The following is a 22,633-nucleotide window of genomic DNA, read 5'->3' as shown; positions in this document are numbered from 1 at the left end:
CTTGCTTTAACGGGCCACAGTGAAAGTGTGGTCACAGTCTGTTACAGGAGGATGCTTACTCTAAACTGATACCTAACCAAAGACACCAGTATTTCATATTGTCTCAGATACAGGTCTCATATGGAGGACACAAGCTTGAGGTACTGTGGGGGTTATAACGTAACTTCAAATAAGATCTAGACATTAGCAATCCAGAATTATTTTAGACATGAATTTTAATAACAAAATATATATTTATAGTCTTACTAGCATGAAGTATGCTGAATAAACACAGTAAGTGGAGAGTTCTTAGGTTTTGTAAATTCATTACTATGAGCTGGGAATGCTATTTGGTTTGGGGTTTTTTAAAATAGATTTTAAGGAATAACAACAGTACACAGCTTTTGCAGACTTTTGCAAACAAATGTGGAAGCCGTGAGTTAATATTCAAGAATTTCTTATTAAAACAATGTCAAACAATTACTTGCACAGTAAAGCTTGCACAGAAAAGCAGAAATTCAACAAATAATTTTTAGGTTACAACAGGTTACAAGAAAGTAATCTGTAGAACTTACCATCAATATCTTGCTCAATGATATCTCTTTGCTTCTGGAATATCTCTCTCAAACTGACATAAGCGAAACCGATGTCTTCACATTCAAGATCCTGTTCATCTTCTGGGGGATCACTGACCACTGTAAATCGTAGGCTAAGCATAAAAAAAAAAAAAAAAAGAAAAGAAAAGATATTTTACCTTCAAAAAGGGTTGAAAATTAACTTGAACCCCCTCCCCCCTCTCTATTTTACAAGTTAAGCATAAAACAGGACACTTTATCAATTATATTCAACATTTTCCATGACAAGAATAGTCCAAGACCTCTTTCTTTTAAGTCCTCCCTCCTTCTTCAGCATTATCTAGCAGTACTGGAAGGACAGAGAGGTTGTAACCACAGATCTGCAGGCTTATAGAATTGTTCCATTTTTCTCCCCCCTCCCCACCACCCTGTGGCACAATTCTTGTTAATACGGCAGTGACAGACAGAATAGTCTAGAGGATTAAAGAATTTTTCACATTTGAAACTTGCAAGTTTGTTTAGCTCAGCTGCTGAATCAACTGTTCAAGTCACTACATTTCTTTATATTTACCCTCCATAAGTAAAAAATCAAGATTGTATTTATGTACTTTGAGGCTTTTATAGCAAAAGTCTTTTATATAAAATATCTAAAAACACAGTTGGGGGTTTATGGTAGGCTTTTTGTTTGTTGTTTTTATTAATTTATTTAAATTTTTACTGTGTTGACCATACCATGTAAACTTTGCACTCCATTGCAACAGCCATTCAGTCAGTAGGATCAACTAGTATTCTGAACTCTCAAAATCATCCTAAAAATCTATGTACTGTGAAAACCAAATGATTAGCAGCAACTGCATTGTACTAGAGATTCTCTGATCTGCACCACTTGATAATGTAGATGTAGCTTAGTAGATTTTAAGCCAATGCATTTTCTTGGCTTTACACTGAGTGGTGTCAGAGACATGAGAGAAATAATTGAGAAAGAAAAACCATATCAAACGTTTTCCTGATATCAGAAATACCAGCCATATTCAATGAATCAAGTATTTCCAAACACCAAGTGTAAAATATTTAGCTGAAAGTTATTGAGAATTTTCACACCTCATTTAGATACTTGGAGAGCACATTCTAGCCAAGAACACATTCCACAAAAATAACAGGAACCTAAAGGCAGTTCTCTCAAAATAGTATCTTTCTAATGTTGTCTTGTGTATTCATTATTTAAAGTTGGACCTTACACAGCCATTTGTCCTGTTCTTGTTCCCTCTGACCAATTCCTCTCATATTTTATCTTCATTATTCCATTCCTGTTTTACACATAAAAAGCTACCCGTGAGTAGAGCCTGGATACAAAGGCCTTTGGGAATTTACCGTGCTTTCTAAACACGGCCTGCTTGTCCATCCCAAACATCTAAGCCCAACAACTATACCAAATATTTGCATTTCTTCTGTGAACTTAAATTACACTCATTGCATCCAAGTATGGCTTTTCTTTTAAACACATAATTCCAGTATTGTGCTGGAGCTGACTTGACTTAGTGGCTTGTGTTGGGGCCAAAAACACCGAGACTGACAAAATGACAGGAATTCAGAGCTAACTACTTTTTTGGTATGTCTTGGCAATGTTGTTTAAACTGTGAATGCTTGCGAGCTTTACAGCCTAAAAATGTTACAATAAGCACAATTCCAAATGAGTAACAATCAAGTTGGGTAAAAGCCAAGTCTACAGGAAAGGATATCCTAGACAAAATATAATCAAATCTTCCTAAAAGACTTTAAACATAACAACAACTGCAATATGCTTTTATGCTATTTTATTTTTGTGCCTGGCTCTTCCTAACAAATATTAATTATAGAAAACATATACATAAATATTTGTTTGTCACTAGAACCAGACAGGCATTGAGAATACATGTTCTTAAAAAAAGTTTCTGGAGGCAAAACCAGGAAAGATATCACAGCTATTACAAACAGCAGGTGGCTCGATTGAGTATAATGGATCTAACTTAAGATTTTGGCACAGAGCTAAGCAGCAGCAAAACTGCCAAAACTCAATCAAAAAGAAAGAAATAATTAGATGTGTAAGATAAAGATTAAATGAAATGAAAACAAATTAAAAATTGTAAGAATAACTAATAAAACTGTTGGGTATCGGGGACAGATCTGTTTTGTTATGATTCAGTGTCAACGTTAAATCAAATCAATTGCAGAGTCCAGCTTCGCAGTTAAGACAGTGACAGAAGAGGAGGCGATTAGTAGTGCATTAATTTTTATCCCTTAAGGGTACCAACTACTACTAACATTTTCACTAAAGCACAACCTAAAAGCAGACCTAGGAACATCTGGGACAGTACCCTATAGCCAAAGTGGAGACTTGTTCACACTGGTCCACTTTCTGGTTCAGATCATACTCAAGTATTTTTTATGAATAGAGCAAGCTTCAACACAACAGATCAAAAGAACTGCACCTCTAACACCTTATAGTTCCAATATGCTCAAAAGATCATAATATTGGATCAAATCTTTGCTGCCAATCAGGAAGGAGGACATTTGAACTCTGGATCGCATGGGAATACTCCAACTAGTAGGCTGCAAGAATTGTACCACGATCGCTTTGACATCTGTACTTTTAAAACATATTAGATACTTTGATTTTAGAGAATATTTAAATATGATATTCAGTATGCTTTAACTCATGTTCTTCATTTACCAAAAATTGCAAGACTTGTTTTCAGGTTGAACTGGCTACAAACCCACTGTTTACATTGCCTCGGAACATAGACATGAACAGACTCCTCACTCCGCTTCAGCATAGAATGCACAAACGCGCAGCCAGTGTCCCATCTTACCTTAACGCTGCCTCACTTACGTAAGGAACTTTGACGGCAGTTGGAATATCAAATTCATACTAGGATTTCTTACATAAATAAAGCTACATATAGTGTCCCTCTCCAGTACTTCTCTCTAGGATCCTAGACTTCCTCTCTAGCTCATTTCCACGTTTCTCTATCAGTACTCACTTCCTTGCAGGAATCCCATGCCTACTGACAGAATAAGAAGAAATCTTGACATCCTGTTAAAAATACTGTGTGGGGAGATATTTGCTAGCTACTGTAAGAACCACTAGAGAACTAAATGCAACTTGACTGCTAATAAAGGGTTAAAAGAAAAGTAAAAAGTAATAATTACCTTAAGGTTAAAACATGCTTTACAATGAAGCAGAAAAATCTGGACAAATATTTACTGTTGTTTTATGATAACACTTAAAGGTTTTATCACCAACAGGGAATTTAGAGTGCGTGTACAAGAGCTATGATGTAGGCAAATTTGATTCTAATTCTTTATTCCAGAGATCAGTCATTTTTAAGCAGCGTGGGGAAAATCTTGTGTGTTAATATAATTAATGTGGAGCTAACACCGTACACATGCTCTATATTCCTATAACATGGATGCACAGATTTTTTTCCTTTGGAGAACAATGACTTCATATAGTCAGTTTCTCGGAGTAACAATCATTTCCTACCAAGAACTGATGCACTTGTCAGGATCAGGCTGGAAACCTCTTGCATAAACCTGTTCACTCTTGTTATCACAGCAGGGTGACTGGTAGAAGAATGGATTCCTCCATTCCTCACATATGTCTCTCTTGACACTTGTCAGACGAGCACAGACTCTGCCGCCAGGTCTGCAAGTACAATCTGGCATGAGGAATCTGCTAAGTTTCTCTATATGAGCCAAATTTCTACACTCTTAAAATGCTGCAAGGCAACAGTGGAATACAAACAGGATGAAGAATAAAAGAACTATGACAGAGTTACAGTAAGGTAAATGGGCTGCCAGAAATGCCTCCTGTTATTAACAGATTTAAAGACTTGAACATGTAAGTAAATAGATCTGTGGTTCAAATGATAAAATAAAATAATAATTACTTTTTTTTTTTCAAGTTTTACAAATATTAGTAAGAATAGCTTCCTCACATAAATAAGGAATGTAATTTGAATCCCTATTATACAGAAGAAACAAAACAAATAGGCTACCCATGTCACACAATACAGCTATAAGAAAAAGCAAGTGTTTTGACAAAACTTCCATATTAATGATAGAGACATTGTCTGTCTGAAAACGTAAAGACAAAAGATGCTTGTCAAAAGAGAACCACCACCTTTGTGGTATGCAACAATTACTAACCTAAATAGGATTTCAAACAGTCTTCCTAGTCTCCTACTACTTCATGCTCATGTATTTTAGAATTTATATCATTCTATTTAGCTGCATATTTTCTTGATTTTCTTGAATACTGAATGTTCTTTCATTTTCTGCAATTAAAGCCATTTCAAATGTGGAACCAAAATCAACATTTCTAATAAACACTTACAATTATTTTTTTATCAAGAAATTAAATTGAAAGAAGAGAAAAATCAACTTTGTTTTGAAATCTTATCCTTTCATGAACAGTAAACCCCACTCCTTACAAATTTTAGATTGGATATTAGGAAAAAGTTATTCACCAAAAGGTTTGTCAAGCATTGGAACAGGCTGCCCAGGGAGGCAGCTGGGTCACCACCGCTGAAGGTATTTAAAAGATGGGTAGACATGGTGCTGAGGGACATGGTTAGTGGTGGACTTCCCAGTGTTATGTTTACAGTTGGACTCCATGATCTTAAGGGTCTTTTCCAACCTAAATGATTCCATGATTCTATGAAATAAACATACTTTCCCCTATAAATGCCATGTCAATCTACATTTACTTAATTGTAAATATAAACTAAAAGAGTATAAAGCTGTGAAATGCATTATTTTCAGGGCCAAGTTGGCTCCTGTTTCAACTATAGGATTAGGCTATAGTTGCAACTTTGGCTTATCAGTAATTTTATATATTATATTAGTATCTCTTTTAACATCTGAGAATATTTATTTTTTTCAAGGGACATTCATTAAAGTGACTCTCCTTTTGGAAGACAAAAATAGCATGTGATGTATCTATTTATGTTCTAATATGGATCCAATCATTATGAGTATCATTCCTAACAACATTTGTTGTAACAAGGAGAAAGTTCACCTGAAAACTAAAAACGCCACTTAATATACATAATACACTATCTACGTTCCTATAATCTGGCATAGCACAAACACCAATACAGTGTCAGGCTAAACCATGTGCAGGCAATTTTCAATGATATTTATATCCTTGATAATTTGGTTTCCTGAGCTTTAAAGCATTAGTTTAGTTCAGTTCCTGTTTCAGCTGAAAAAGCTCTGATATTAGTTTGTAAGGCTTGTGATAGAAAACACGTGTTGAAGATATAACTAGGCCAGGTTTAAAATGCATAGAGTTGAAAACATTTGGTGTATAGGCAGAATCTTTTCATAAATTTTGTTTCCCGGTGGTCCTCTTGCTGGGATAAAGTGGGGAACTGGACTACTGATGAACTTTTCCTGCTTTGCTATTTAGTCAGCACAGAACTGAAATTTCACCACAGACCAAACTAGATGCACCGATAAATGCAGAAAACAACTGACCTAGTAACCCAGAGGACAGTACCATGATTGCACACATAGAAGATGAATGCTCCTGTTGGGGGGGAAAAAGCTCACTGCTGTTATTTTACCTTATTTTTACTTTAGCTTTGTTAAATATTTAGTATACATTTCTAAGTATTTATAGGTGAAATTGCAGCCCACAAACTAGCTATTTTCCTTTGCTGAATTATCACTCAGGAAAGAAAGAAATTTTTGTCCTCAGTATTAAATTCTTAGTAGAACATGTTACCCGCTTCCCTAATCTATATGGAAAAAGAAGTCTTCTCTTCTTTAAATGAAGGCTTTTAATTATTTTTCTTTTCTCCAAAATCTCCAAACCTAAGAACGCTTTGCTATGACACTTCCATCCCAAAAAGTAATTGTTTCATGGTGTTCTCCACTCCATTCCAGTAAAACCTGTTTTCTGGCCAAGACATGAAACTTAGCTTTAGAAGGGAAATAAAATGGAGATCAATGTCTCTTACTGGAGAGTGAATCTGTGATTTGTGAATAAATACGTATTTAAAATATTTACTAGTAACTCCTACACTTCAAATACAATCATCAGGTATTCAACACCTGTGCAAATTAAACAAATCTTTAAATTAATAATTGTTCCATTTTAATCAAGATGGACCTTCAGGAGGAAACAGAATCAAAGGATGTATAGCAGCCTCCCAGTACCTAAAGGGGCCCTACAGGAAAGCTGGAGAGGGTGATAGGACAAGGTGCAATGAAAGAGGGGCAATTTAGATGAGATATTAGGAAGAAGTTCTTTCCTGTGAGGGTGGTGAGCCCCTGGCCCAGGTTGCCCAGAGAAGTTGTGGTTGCCCCATCCTTGGAGGTGTTCCAGGCCAGGTTGGACGGGGCTTGGAGCAGCCTGGTCTAGTGGGAGGTGGCCCTGCCCAGGGCAGGGGGGTTGGAACTAGATGGTCTCTAAGGTTCCTTACAACCCAAACCATTCTGTGATTCTATGATGTCATTCATTCTCTCAAAGTAACGTGCATGCTATCTCAAGCAAAAACATTGGAATAAGACCAGATTTATTATTATGGGCTTGGACAAGACTATTTATACTCTTTCTCATATGTATACCCATAATAGCTGCCTGCTACATATATATACACATATATATGTTTTGGGAAATTCTAGCGCCAAGGAACACATTCTGAAGATTTTACACTCCTTTTAGTACTCTGGATTCAGAAGCAACAGATGTATTACTCTACCATCAGGCAGATATGTGCTTTTCAAATTCATTATTGATAGAATGGTGATGATAGAATCTATCTTTTGCAAAACAAGGTTGTTACCAAAACCAAAGGACAGCACTAAAACAGCATTAAGAGAGGCTGCAATATTCCATGCCACATGAATGTACTCAGGAAAGAAATGTAGATCAATCACTACATCAGAACGTAGGTATCATTCCTAGCTGAAACAAAATTATCTCTACTTAGTTAGTTATGTATTAACTTCTCAGGGATACCTCCTCAATAAAGTCAAACAACAAGCCAAACCACAAGCATTATTTACAAAGACCCTTCATAGACTTTTTCAGCACTAACGCGTACCTGTCAGTATGTAGATCTGGCTTTAGAAGCATCAACTTGAGATACTCTCTCCTTGCACGATTATTTGCTTTATCCACATATATCACTGCAAAGCAAATCGGAATTAATATAATTAGTTATCAATTGTTTTTCGTCTTTTAGAAGAAAGGGCATGACATAAAGAACAAAGAAAAAGAAACATTTCTTTCCCTTGTCTTTCCTAAGGAAAAGCAACAATGTTAGAATCAAATTTGAAAGGTCATGTGATCTGATGGCGTGTCACTGGCAGGTTTATGTGCACACTGTCAAAAAAGATACAAGCAGCATCTAAGCATGCCACATAGCTGTCATTTTCTGTTAATGGCAATAGCAGTCATGATTTTAAAAGCCAGCAGTCTTTATTGCTTTGTATTTGAAGTGATTTAGTGCATTTTCTTCCACTGAGGAAGCTAGTGATAATGATAATGTATGGCAGAGTGCTTGTCCTTTTTGACAGCCTCAGTAATTTAATCCTCCTTTCCTGCCACAATATTTCAATAAGAGAAACATCTAGACCAATGGACTGGAGAAAATCCACAGCCTGGGGAGTGTGTGTGAGTGCTCGGAAAGCCTTTTATTGTTTTAATTTAAAATACAAACACAAGGACCAGCTTTTAATTTTTCTACCATTAATATGACCTACAGTGAAAAATAGCCTTGGTTTGAAAAAACAATAAAAGAATGAGAAACAGGGTTTTCGGAAATTCTTTAAAAAGTTTTTGGGCATCTTATATTAAGAAAGTAGCTTCTTTCTTGCAAATGGTATCAGTAAATCACTGTGAAAGATTATAAAAATTCAGGATGCGAAAACTGAGAAACAGTGTTAAAGGAATTGCCTTTTTTTTTTTTTTTTTTTTTTAAAGAAATGCATCTGAAAAAATTTTGCTAGGACAGAACTGGAATGAATATAACCCTCTGAGAAACAAACATAGCTCTAAGGAACATTTTTCATTTGTTTTTGAGGGCAGGAGGAGGAGCTAGAAACTCGTCTGTCTTAAAACTCCAACACCTTCAATACTCACATGCCTCACTCCCTTCTAGTTACTCTGCCACTTTACTTAAAAACACTGTTTTTCACTCTCCACATCACATTAAGGTTTCCTTTTCCTATGTGCTGACAGAAATCTTGAATATATTTCATACTCTCGTCTACTATCCAAAATAAACTTATTTGTATAAGCAGAAATTACCATTTCTACCAAGGAGCAGAGAGTATTGGAATACAGGAGTATGAAAGAGGAGTAAGAAGGCTCCAATTAATTCCTTGCAGAGGAATTTATTGATATATCTCTATAAAAGTTCTTCTAGGAAGCATGCTTTCCAGAACTACTGGTTCTTTCGCTTTCTCCAAAGCTGCTCTTCAGCTCTTACCTGGCTAGCAGAATCGCTCTTAGAAATTAGTTACTTTCAGAAAACAGCCAGTACAATTGGTATCTGAATCATTCAATCAAAGGAAACTGCAATTTAACAACTTTTTTCTCTATTAGCAGAAATCAAAGCATTGATGCTCTATCTTGGAATCCTTGGTTTCCACCCACAATATTCTTACTTTCTTAGACAGGTTAAAAGAAGCTGATACTGCCATCTGCTATTCTTTTGGGCATGTGGATGACTTTCCACATGTGCTACTCTCATGGCCAAGTGCTCCTGGGGCCACCACAGGAAGTGATGGGGAGGCAGCAGGGAGACAGATGGACAGCCAGACAACTTCAAAGGAGCTGCCACATCAACAGATTCTTCCCTTCCCCATAAGCATCCCAAATGGAATTTCCTAAGTTTACTAATTCTGTATCTAAACCAATTTTAAATGGAAATTATTTACAAACCTAAAGAGTTTGAATTCATTGCACTCAACGGAAAAATTCAGGCTAGCAAAACAGTCATCACAAGAACTCCATTCAAGTCTGGGGAAAATTATTAACCATAGTGAAAATATATTTTTAGTTCCTGATGAATAACATGCTTTCATATCACCCCTTAGTACTGCTTGAACTTAGAATTACAACACTGCTCCGACTCGGCACGGAACATGTCATACTTCTATCCAATTAATTGGAAAAATAATTCAAAAATAACTTGTGACAGGTTGCATTTAAAATTATAATTTTAAAGCTTGTCCTAAAGAAGCATTAAAACCTGAAGATTACAATGACCCTGATCATTTTACCAAAAATCACTGCAATTCCAAATATTAACATAGCTGATTCTGTTACAGAATATTTTTTTCATAGTTCACTTTCTAACAAAACTAAGTGACTATGTGTTGAAGCAGAGTTTCATCACAAGGATGAAGAAAAAGTGTCTCATACAGCGTTGAGCCTTAATGAAGAAAAGGAATAAACACGAAGAAGTATAACAATGTTTTCTGATGCCTTAACCGAGGAATCCACCTTTTAGCATATGGATTTTCAGAAGTTTATTTTCAATAAAAGAAATAAACCCTATCATCTTTTCCCCACCTCCACTTTCTTTGGTCTACTTATATTTGTACTTCAAGTTGTTCAAGTAACTACCTGTTCACTCAAGAGAGAAAGCTTTCCGATGAAACGTCATATAAAATCTTTACAGAATTTCATAAATCTTTCTTCCTCTGCTGCCTATTCTCTAGAATCATTGTATACAGTGATAACGACACATTTCAAACCTTCTATCAATCTTATTTTCTAGTAACCCTCTTTCCATCTCAGCATTTTCACAGTTAAGTCTTCATATTTAATAAAATACGAATGCTTTTTGTTGACAACATTTATGAACTAACCTTACCTTTGTATTTTAAGTAATTGTGGCCTTGACAAGAAAAATGTTTATTTTACTGAAATTAAGAGCCAAGGATCAATAGATTTAATTTAAAATTGGCACACGATTTTAAACTGCATTAAGAAGATAAAATATGAATTCATTGCTTACTATGATTTGTAACACACCCTAACATCAAAGCCAAACCACACCATCAAAAAAATCAGAATCCTTCCTTTTTACCAAATTACAGGACAGAGTCATGGTGTAAGCACAATTTGGCAAGTTCCACTTTTCTTTGAATTTACGGGACCGGAGTGTTCGGCAACATTCTTGCATATTCTAATAACTCTTTCCACCACTAATGAACACAACAGCTCCTCTCCTCAGTCAGTATGGCCATCAGCAGATACAGCAGTTAATGTCATGGGAATTATACATTATAACCCTAGAGTATATACAAGTTTCTGTTCCAAGAACTCAGAAGAAAGAAAATGATCTTCTAACCATTCCTAGTCAAAAAGTCATAGTCAAAATAAACAGCTAGTGTCGCATTACATGCTCTAACCACTTGTGAAAAGGGAAATTCGTAGGATCTTGTATGTCCAGACCAACGGAGTTCTACTATATTGTTTTTCAACAAGATTCCATTAATCTTCTGGTATCTTACGTGTCAAGCAATGTCAGCAAAGGATGTGCAAAAGGTATGGAAAAACTTCAAATGTTTTTTAAGCAGCGAATCTCATGGAGCCTTCTGTATCACTTAAGACGATTTTAAAATAGTCAAGCTGTTGCCATTATAAATGATATAAAATGTTTTATTTATAAGAATTAATGATTTTTAGATTACTTAAGGACTTACCCTGATTTTCTCCATGCAAAAATCTAGAAGACTATTAGTTTCCTTCTAAGCTCAAAGTAATTTTCTTTCTACCCATGCAAATCTCATTTTTATTAAAGAAAATATTCAATTAACCTCAAATATTCAACATACTCAAATCTAATTAGACACGAATAAGAGATGCAGTAAAGCTACAGCAAACACACATGCAGATTTCATTACTATTATCTCACTGGCTTTCCAACTGACATTATCACAGCAGACTCATCAGGTTTTTTCCCCCCCTATATGCAAAGCTAATCTTGAGTAGAAATTAGATGACCAATTATCTAAGCAAAACTCTGCAAATAAAAATGACTATTATGCTGCAGAATACAATCCTGAAGCAATTAAGACCACCTTTTGATATTGATTCATTAGTTTAAACAGTTCTATATTTGATACTTAAGCAGCAAATAGAAAAATCAAAGTTACGAAGCCAGGTTTTGACTAGCAGAAATAATATGATACAGCACTACCAGAGTGGTAACCTTATGAATTACAGTCTTTACAAAACATGACACTATTTTTAAATATCACAGCTTGAAATATATTTAAGTTTCATAATTGTCTTAAGAGCCTGAAATTTCACTCTGTATTCAACATAACTTTGCTGTCTTTTGCTAGTTTAATTTTGCAGACTAATACTTAAAAAGACACTAGTATTATGCTTAGACCATACCCAATATACACAGGAATCAGAACATTGTGTAAGAATTTTTATAACTTCTGAATGCTTCTTATATTCAAAGCAATGAGAATTCAAGAAGCATGAGAAATTAAAAGTGTTAAATAGCTGTTATTGGCTTATGGTGTTATTTCAAAGAGGTTTTAAAAAATTTATTTCAATTATGTCTGCTGCCTATCTAGAACACGTGGAAAAGTGATTACAGCAGCTAGCAAGACGAATACTGTTTGGCTCATAAAAAGAGTTCTTATCTGACGCCTCATTTAGTACACGTTGCCAGAATTCCCATTTGGTTGAATGGAAGTAAGCCTCAGTGAATAAGAGTTTGCAGTACTATTAGTTTTTGTGGGTTTGTTTTTTATTTTCCTAAAGCCTTACAAAGATTACTGTCTTTCTCAGAGTCACAGAAGTTAACACATTGTGCCCTGCCCTCTATATTTTCTGTCAAATGGGCAGTCCCACTATAGTGATGGTTGATGTGACATCTACAAGGGATTTCATTCTTCAACTATGGGGTAATCCAATAGTTTATGAGTATTAGGAGGATATAAATGAATAAAATCTTTGGCAAGTGTCCCAAAATCAGGCTTCTAGATGGTAGCAATTTTAAAGATATGACTGTGATACTGCTTTTGCAGACACTTTTACAAAATTATTTTTAAAAGAATGCTAACTTGAATGTCTGTATTAGTGGTGCGTCACAAAGAGCAAACTGATTCACCTGCTTCAGGATACTCTCAGCTAAAAATGCAATACTTGAAGTCCAAGACAACATGAAGCACTCAGACTGAATCTTAAATGAAGTAGACTTTAACAGGAAAAAAAAAGTTAATGAATAATTGAAATACTATGAAAAGCTGGAAAAATAATTAACATGTGAATTATCAATTATTACAATAGCTCTGTGTATGCTATTAGTGTAAATTACATTGTGTATTGACATAAAGTATTTTCAAATGTTCATTTATTAGAGAACAGCATATGGAACATGCAGGATTAAGCATTCTGAAGTAAAGAGCAATGTATTAGTATTAAACACAGCCGACCAATTTCCTATTTCAAAAAGTTCTTATTAAAGGAACACCAAGTATTCCCAAGTGATGATCAAGTCCAATTACAGATTTCCTCTTTTCAACTGTATTTTAGTTGTACAAGGTTACATGGAATGTTTTTCTTTTGCTATATCATCATGTACCAATAGAGAAATCAGTTCATCATGTTCTTTTAAAAAGAATACATAAATTTCAGTCATGTATAACCTAATTTTAAAATTTATGCGCTAGCAGCTTATTTAAATATATTGCAATGTTACCTTTTTATACAGAAGCCTACCTCAACAAGTACTTGCTAATTGCATCCTTACCTCATTTCTTAAAAATCACCTTTAATATTTCCCAACATATTTGGGAAATAGACAAATACAGTTGGTACACGGATAAATGCAACTATAATATATAGAGAAAGTAGGCTTTCTTGGCAGGCATTTTCATTAGACAAAATTTAAGAGAAGAAACAAGCCTGCGCAGGAATACATCATATTTACCATTGCTGTAGTTATAGTGAATCCTCTGCCCCCTTGTTGGTTTTGGAAGTGACAGTGGGGTCTCCTCTGCAAGGAAATTGTATAATCTGCATTCTACAAACAGCTGCTGTATTGTTGCATCTGATGCAATTCGTGACTCAGTAAGACCGAATGATATAATTTCAATCCGGATTTTTTCAGTTGCCTATTGAAAAACAAAGCAGAAACATAATACAAATTATTTTATGTTTTTTGAAGCGTTAACAAAAATATCCCAAACATACATGTCAATCGTTGGCTATTTTGTATGATTAACACTGATTGATTGATTTTGACACAGACACAATGAGATACTAAAGCCCCAGGGTTTGTAGTTAAGAATATTGTTGCAACAGATACTGATTTACATTCAGTGTTGAAAATATTTTTACAATAGTCATACTCTGCTGGAGAAGATTAGGTTAAGGTTATCTTCATGTACAAATGATATCTGAACCACAAAATTTCATTTGTATCTTGATCCTGTAACTGTAACTGCTTGAAATAGTCTCAGCAATAATTAGGTACCAAAGTTTTCCAAATGAAAGAGAATCGTTAGACTGAGTGTCTACTGCAGACTGTACTACAAATAGTTCACTAAAAATCCATCAAGTCACAAAGTAGTTAGGCATGTAAAGTAATGCTGTATTTATATGCAATTCAATACTGAACTTCTCTAGTTAAATCAAATATACATTTAAAAGTCAAAATTAACAATATGATCATAAAAGTAAACTCACAATTGTTCTTCACCAGGGCCTTTTCTTATTATCTTTAATGAAAATGACATTTTTTTGTTGCTTATATGAAATTGTTTCATACTGCTCAGCAAAGTCTGCATTATTTGTGTACGGATAAATTTTAATAAGTTTTATATATTTAACTGTGAATGTCAGACTTGAGAGAAAGAGTCACAAATATTTCCCCAGGTAACTCTGTAATTCAAAGAAAGAAAAGCCACTATGGTTTAAAATTGGAGTACACAGGTGAGCATTCAAAGATGAGATTCTTCAAAGAGCAAACAGAACACACTGGAGTTCAGAAACATAAAACAAATAATATCTTTTTTTCTTCTTTCTTTTCAAGTTCGCAACTTCATTAAAAATATTTCCCCTCTATGGAAATATTTTGACAATTTTTGATTGTAAACATAAATCACTTGAAGTAATAAATTTTATTCAAAATATTAGCTTTCTAGATTCAATGTTAGAACTGCAATTCTAATTTATTATGGAGATAGTTTATATTTTTCCAAGCAAATTATATAATTAATCAAACTGAAAAGCAGGTGTATCCTATTGTAAAAATATCCATCATATAGAACAATTTCCATTGCTGTCAAGCCCTTTCAATATTTGATGAAGCAATTTTACCCCCTCCCTTCAAAAGACATTTCCTTTTATTATGTATCCTAAGACACTTTAACTAAAAACCCAAATCTGAATATTTCAATAAGGCTGTTTTATTATTCAGTAGATTCATGGAAATTTTACTAGGATGACAGAGAAAATTCCACACCATTCTGTCTCCGCTAATACAGGTACATGGCTTCAGCTGGCAATATTACTGGGATTAGCATAGAATGATGAAATATTTAAAGGAAAATTTTTTTTTCTAAAATCTAATAAATCAAATGACTGCCAAATGTCATTAAAGTGATGGTCTTTGACTTGAATATGCTTTTCATATTCAAATTTGAAAAGAAAGAGATGAAAGCCTGGAAAGGTTACTCAGTTTCAACTAATAACCTCAAGCACTCTACATTCACATGCATAAAAAATGAAATTGGCTCTATTGTCTAATTTTACTTCAGAAACAACTCTTTTCTTCTTGCACTGAACAGATGTATTAGCATCTGTATTTCAAGTGATATGCTGAGTGGTTTTGTTCGCCCCAAAGTATTTAGCAGCTATGTCAAACTAGTTTGTACACAGACAGTAGTTTATGAATCAAGTCCAAATACAATATCCCGTATTAGAAAGTGTTTCTTTTACATAACTTAAAATTTGTTTGACATATTTAGCACTTGTAATGGCATACTGTAGGCAAGGAATATCACAGTTTTTCAAGGATAGCAGGGTAAATCCAGGTATTCTGCTTTCTGACCTATAAGGAAGCATGTAACTGCGTCATACTATTAGAAAATTGTAAGAAAAAAAAAGAAATTACTTAAGAGCTTAACAGTCTAGAATATTTTAAGGCCTGGTTTTAATACCATTAAAAATGAACGTAGCATATGCAAAAGAGAACACAAACTGATTAAAAAGAGATATTTAAAAATAATAATAAAAAAAAATAGAACTACTTAAGAACAGCATAGCTAGCATGACATATTTCACTGCTAATACAAAACCGCTCCTATTGTGTAGCCGTGCTGAAAATATACGTAGCATCCCATCTATGACAGGAATTAATTCTTAAAGAAACATCTTCATTTCTGTGATGCAGAGCAAGGTACGTTATTTAAATCTTTTCCTAAGTTGGCGGGGTTTTTTTAAGCCTTGGTCTCAATTTTTAGGTACCATTCAAGTGAAAAACTGATAGTTTCTCATGACCAATACTTCCCAGAAATCATTCTGCTTTGATGGGAATAAAATTAGTCTTTAAATTTAGTATTTAAAACAAAATATAATATGAAATTTTCTCTGATAGAGACTAGAGACACATATTAAAATAAAGAATAATAAATGCTTTCAAAGACTGTCTCTGAGAAACTGGCTCAGTGCTTTAATTTCAAGTGAGGAAAAAAAAACATGGGCAAGATACTTAGTCTCTGGCAATATTCTTTCTTTACCATTTAATATTGACTCTTTTTAATTAATACTACCCAGAGATTTGGAAGAATCACTGAACTTCTTCAACAAGCTTTAGGATTAGGTTAAGTACTAAAAGCATTGGATACTACATCAGAATTCGAAGTCCCAGTATAACTTTTCTCATCTTTCTGACGTCTGAGATTAAAAGAAGCTTTTTAAAATTCCATAAAATGTCTTGACCGCCATCTTCGAGAAGCTGTATATTCCACATTCCGATTTCCTTTTTGTCACAATAAAATGCTGACTGTGATGTGAATAATAAAATTCCAGTTGACTCAAATGGTCCACAGTTGTATCCCACAGAATTAATTTGTTTTTTTTAAAAAAAGTTTGTTCTTTCTGCACAAAACAGTGGCATTGAAAACATCTTGCTTATAGGAACAATGTAAACAACGTTCCTATTTTTTGCATCCACAGTTTTAACTAACACATTGCCCTTTAAAAACTCAAAATAAGAAACTTCTTAACTGTAAGATCAACTTCATTCCTATCTTTACCGATGATCAAAAATATTTATGCTTTACTCCTTAATATTTTATGCATTAATTTCCACAGTCCACTTATTCACTTGTTCCCTTCTATTTCAAGCAGAGAGCGTATCAGAGGAACTATAAGCTATTGTCCAATAATCACAAGTAATCATCCATTTGCTACCAATGCTTCAATCACTATCAATATTACTTGATTGACAAATATATTTATTGAATGAGAAATTATCCTCTTGCTCTATCAAGTGCCAAATTCCTGTGATCATCCTATAACAATGTCAGAGCAGAGCTGCAAAGGAATGCTATCACAGCAATGTCAATCTGATTGAACTGTTCAGACACACAAACATTACTCGCTAAGGAATTATGATTAACAGGTCAACATGGTACATATATACTTAAAAATACATATTAGAAAAAATGATTCTAGTCCTTAGCTGTATGCAGTGACTTCTCATGTTAGGAACAACATCTTCTATTTTTAGATTTTCCCCATAACGGTGTAGATGTGAGAACAGAAAGAGCAAATCAGAAATGCTCCCTGTTCCTTCTCCAATAGATGGGACTTACAAAAGTGCATGCACGTTAGTCTCTCCCTAAGACCTGGGGCAAAGGGATCTCTCCTTGTTCAATAGCGCTTTTGGGGTCAGATTTACTGTGAAGGAGGGAAAGGCACAATCTTCCCTGAGCATCCCTGATTTTTTGCCACGTGCTAGGAGGAGAATGCAATGGTACAATATTAACACCGTAATAAGCTTTGATGCAGTCCCTTCAGCTCTGTCTAGAATTACTAACACATTAAACAAAAAAATCTCTTTGTGACAATAAGTACGTCCCTGGTTGCTGCCATTTTCTCTAGTGCAGAGTCCAAATTCATATTTTCAGAGCGTGCATTCATCTTTAATACCTTCAAAGGCATGAATGACTTGCTACAGCTTGAGACAATTCAATGATTAGATACCGCCTCTTCTATGCAAATCTGTAATGCACCCATCAACACATTGATTTTTTCAGAAAAGACAATTTCTAATTCAATTTCAGTATAAAACACCAAACGTTTTAGAAAATACCAAGTCCCTGAGGGATCTGAAGCTTTCCCACCATGACCATGACAACTATACATCTGAACTTAAAGTCGCATATGCAGTTTACTAACAATAACACTTCTGATCACCTGAATAATATACTTTCTTCCCTTCAAATGGCTTGCCTGCCCATAAACATAAAATTGTTCCATGTTTCTCCTGAAGTTGAATTGTTTTTTTCAGATTTAGCTTTGCAACATGCCTGTGGCTTTGCCTCAACTAACAGCTTTTAAAGATAAACCTTTTCTATGCGTGAATAAATAGAAAAAAGCATATATACCTGGAGCTCTTTGACTGGAGAAGTACAAACTTCCTTAACTCTGAGTTTTATTTTCTCCCCCAAAAGTGGGGAAGACAGCATAAGCAGTCCCGAACTAAGCTACACCCCTCTCTACTGGAGACTATCTCAAAGAGGAGACTTCATTTTTTAGTGCGTAAACCCCCACCATTGATTATACCACCAGATAAAATAAAAAACAATTACCAACTTTATCAAACCTCAAAGCTAGTTAGCTAAATCAGTACCAAGTAAAGTGTTCTGCAAACTTATACTTACCTTTAATTTCAAAAGGAAGCAGGCAAATAAACATGAAAGACAGAAAATTTCTGGATAAAAAGAGGTCTTACTCTGTACATTTTTGCTATGCTAATACATGTCAACATTTAAGTTACAGAAATAAGATGAAATAAGTAGCAGTATTACGTAAAAAACTAAACAAAGACTACTATAATAGAATTTCTGCTTTTTTTTTTGTGTATCTATGCATGTATTTTTCTATATGTAGATCGCAGACCTCTGGTTTGATTTCAAAAATACATTAAAACTTAAGAATCCATAGTTGAAAGTTAATCCATTCAGAAAAAAAGCCCCTTAGTATGGGATGAAAGCAGAAGTACCCGTATAGCATTTCTATTTGTTAAGAATACATCCGTAGTGAAAAAAAAAAAAAAATCAAATTGCACATTTTTAATACAGCTGTTCTTTTTATTTAGAGCTTTACTACTTAAGATTTGATACTGTTCTCCCCACCATTATAGTACTGTATGGGGACAATATAGACATGCAAAAATGAATGCAATTTGTTTCTCTTTCATATTACCCACAGTGTGAAAAGAGTTCTGCTTGGTGATATATCTTGCAGCTAATCAAAATTCAAATCTAGTTTCAAATCTTCAAATCAATTTTAGACCTTCAGTTAGAAAAATACTCCTTTCTGCTTGTAAAGTCACCATAACTTACATCTATGCCAATAAGCCCTGATAAATATAGACTCTAAAGTAAGCAACTGAGGAGCATTCATATTCATAAGCACAAAAAAAAAACATTACCAGCTAAGTTATAAGTGGCTCCTGTTGACGCTTCTCCTGTGGGCTTGCGCACTAAGCCTTAAATCTGACTTTCTACTGAATATTCTGACTAATTGGTAATGGGTTACACCTAATGAGTGAAGATTCTGTTGGTTTGAATCATTTTAAAAGCTGGTGTTTGGGTTTTTTTTGGTATTATTTCTCCCTCTTCTTTCAGTTCTTCCATCAAGAAGAATAACTTGTAGTAGATGCTTCTAATTATTACTTCAAAGTATATTTGACAAGTGCTAGAAGTTGTAAATCCATCATTTCAGTGTACTGCCTATTCAAACTACTGTCATCTCAAAATTTATCAGTTGCAAAAGACAACTTAAATTCTTCCTGGATTCTTCAAACTTTCTCTTTTACTTTAGTTACTGTCTAATAGTGACCAGAACAGCAAATAATCACCTTAAAGATGGAGAATGGCAAATGCCTTCTTAATCTTAGACCCATCAGTAGTCTTTGAAAATACTGACTATAAAGCTTTAATAAATTACTTTTATCTTACTCTGATAAGATAGTTCTGTTTCATGAATTTTATTTCTTGTTTTATTAAATATGCTGGTGCAGCACTTTTACTTCACCAGTTTCTTATGGAAGAATGTACAAAGTGAGTAAGGTGAGATCTAGACAACACCAAGAGAACACAAAGGATTAGTATTTCTGGCACAGTAGAATCAAGCCAACTCAGCAACACAGAGTAACACTAAAAACCTAAAATTTTAGTTCTCAAAATTCAGATTAGATATTCACAGAACAAGCCAGTTTAAGAAAAACATTGAGCACTTCGGAGTCTCCCTGAAGTATACCAAAGGTACTAGAGTCCCACAGAAAATAAATGTAAAGAGAAGTCAAGACAGCCACAATTTAAAAGGGCAATACAATGTCCAAATTGTTTTCTTTTTTTCAATGAATGCAGATGTCTCATAGGAGGAAATGCACTATTCAAGTAATTGTACTAAAATGGCATAATAAAGGGAAAAGTATTTATTGCTTTGCTATACATAACCTGTATGGTTTGCATCTTCCCACCTTTGCACAAAACATATTTCATTGACCAGCAGAACCACAAGCAATTGGTATTGCTTTTTAATGGTGTTCAAGACAGATTTTCGTGTCAAAATGAATTAGACCTCAAGATCTTAATTTAAAGGAACTGATAATGTCAGTTTTCAAGAAACCGCTATTAGTACAAGATAATATACTCACAGTATCCGCAACAAAAGAGAGACACCTAAACACACCTACAGAAAAAAACAGGACGATCACCAAATAAAATAGTTTTGCCAGTAGTTGCCTTATGGGCAAATTTTAAGACAACTCGGAAGCTGAGAGCAGTAAATTTTATTGTGATAATTGAATGTTATATTATCTTCTGTAAAGATAAAGTGTAGACACAGGGGTGAAAGGGAGGAGGGGACGGAAGAGAAAAGATTATTTTTTTTTAAATATAAAGACCATGCCAAAGAAAATGCAAATTTCCAGTTTTGATGTCTATTTTGAGGATATGAAACAAGGCTTTTAATCAATGTATTATACATCAAATTGATAATGTTAACTTCTGATTATTCCAATGTATGAAATATTCATAGAGAACTGTCCAAACTTTTACATTTCTCAGACTTCTTTTCTCTATTAATTATCATGCCTGGAAGCTTTTTAGTAAAAGCAGCAGCCATCAGCCTGACTGAACCTGACAAGCTAGCAAGGCCCAATTACACTGGCACTCTGTGGCACTTTGATGTACTGGAAACGAAAAGAGATAGGGGCAAATTGTATAGCACATTATGTTAATGACTTGATTTAATCCAGCCACTAAACTTTATGTAGCCTGTTAAAAAAGATGCTAACACTAATTACGCCACTTTGGAAAGGAAAGAAGGGGACAAGCATTTCATACCGACAAAGTGAAGCTCATAAATGTTGTAAATGAAATGAAACAAAATGAAGTAATCTATGATTAATTATACATCATAGACAAGAAGAAAAGAGAAAGAAGCAAGTGGTACAGCTAAGTACTGGAAAATCTGTTAGATACCCTTTATGATCAACATATCTAAGAAATAACCATGAACTGTCTAATTTGCAACATGCAAAAAAGAAACAGTATGATCTTAAATGGCTTAAACAGTTTGGCATACAATTCAGATTTCTAGGATAATTAGCATAACGATCTCTAAAAATCACAAGACTTATTTACAGTGTTTGATTACCAGCAGGATATTTATCTCAAAAGATAAAAGGCAGTGACTTTTAATGTTAAAAAAAAAAAATACAAATTCAATCACAATTTTCACATGCTGTATTCTGTAATTAAACCAAGATTTCAAATATACCAATGCCTATTTTTAAAATCCAATATTTATCAAACACGTTGCCTTAATAGTTTATATAGCTTTTGTTGCCTTATCTACCCTTCTGGAACATGCACTTTTTTACCAGAGGAACAGATCAATGGACAGAGGTAGAAATTAACGAACCTGAAATGAATCCACACTCAAAATCGTCTCAGATGTGTTCTTAAATAATTTTGATAACATAAAACACAGAAATGTATAGATAAACCATATTATAGTTTGACTTAACAGTGATGAGTAGCAGTCATTTTAGTTCTCAAAATTACAGGTGAAACAATTTTTTGACATCTTACATATAAACAATGCAATTCTGTCTTCAAAAGTACCTTCTGTATCTTTCTGCAGCATATATAATTGATAGCATTTCTAAATCCCTTCTACGACTTAGAAAAAAAAAAAGGAGCAATACTTCTCATACGAAGCATTGCTTCTTGTTGCTAGTTACTTTGTAAGATGTCACACACGGCCTTGAAAAAAGGATTTAAAAAAAATAAAATCATCAAACTACCTCTACGTTATCACATTGCAGAACATTAAAAAAGTTAAGACTGATAGGATATAACAGTACACAACTGGTACTTTAAAAGAAGGCTAACACATACCAGAGAAGTATTAACTGTTGGAAGTATTATAATCAGTTTTAAGTGCTAGTTTTATATTTTTAAAGATTGTTCAGTCAATGTTAGATCTAAAAGTATGAAATATTCTTTTTTTTTAGAGAACTACAGAATTTAAATACTGTTCAAAGTAAACATTCCAAATTTGTGTTATGCTCTATTATTTTATATATATTTTTATATATACTTCATGTTAATGAACTCCTAGTTTTAAGAACAAGTCAAGAGAGTATGTGCATGCCCAAAACTAATAATAGAAAACGTAACACACTGAAGTTACTGGATACTGTACATGTACAAACTTTATTAAAAACTGATGTTCAGTTCTAAAACTGTTGGGAAGTCAGGAACAAAAAGAAATCTATGTGGATGAACTAGAAAAATACATG

The 22,633-nt window shown here is 34.0% G+C and overlaps 1 protein-coding gene across 4 annotated transcripts in view; it reads right to left on the bottom strand.

The window, feature by feature from the left end:
- Positions 1-22,633, bottom strand: part of RPGRIP1L (RPGRIP1 like) — a 78,161-nt gene that overhangs the window by 5,646 nt on the left and 49,882 nt on the right. For all 4 annotated transcript variants that reach the window (XM_063334318.1, XM_063334321.1, XM_063334322.1 and 1 more), the window contains 3 exons: positions 13,514-13,697; positions 7,649-7,733; positions 555-688 (listed from right to left, as the gene is read on the bottom strand). In XM_063334318.1, coding sequence (XP_063190388.1) covers positions 555-688; positions 7,649-7,733; positions 13,514-13,697 — 403 coding nt within the window. The remainder of the gene's footprint in view (positions 1-554; positions 689-7,648; positions 7,734-13,513; positions 13,698-22,633) is intronic.

Source organism: Chroicocephalus ridibundus, chromosome 4 (genome assembly GCF_963924245.1).
Source record: "Chroicocephalus ridibundus chromosome 4, bChrRid1.1, whole genome shotgun sequence".
Classification (NCBI taxonomy): domain Eukaryota; kingdom Metazoa; phylum Chordata; class Aves; order Charadriiformes; family Laridae; genus Chroicocephalus; species Chroicocephalus ridibundus.
This window is presented reverse-complemented; position numbering and strand designations above follow the sequence as displayed.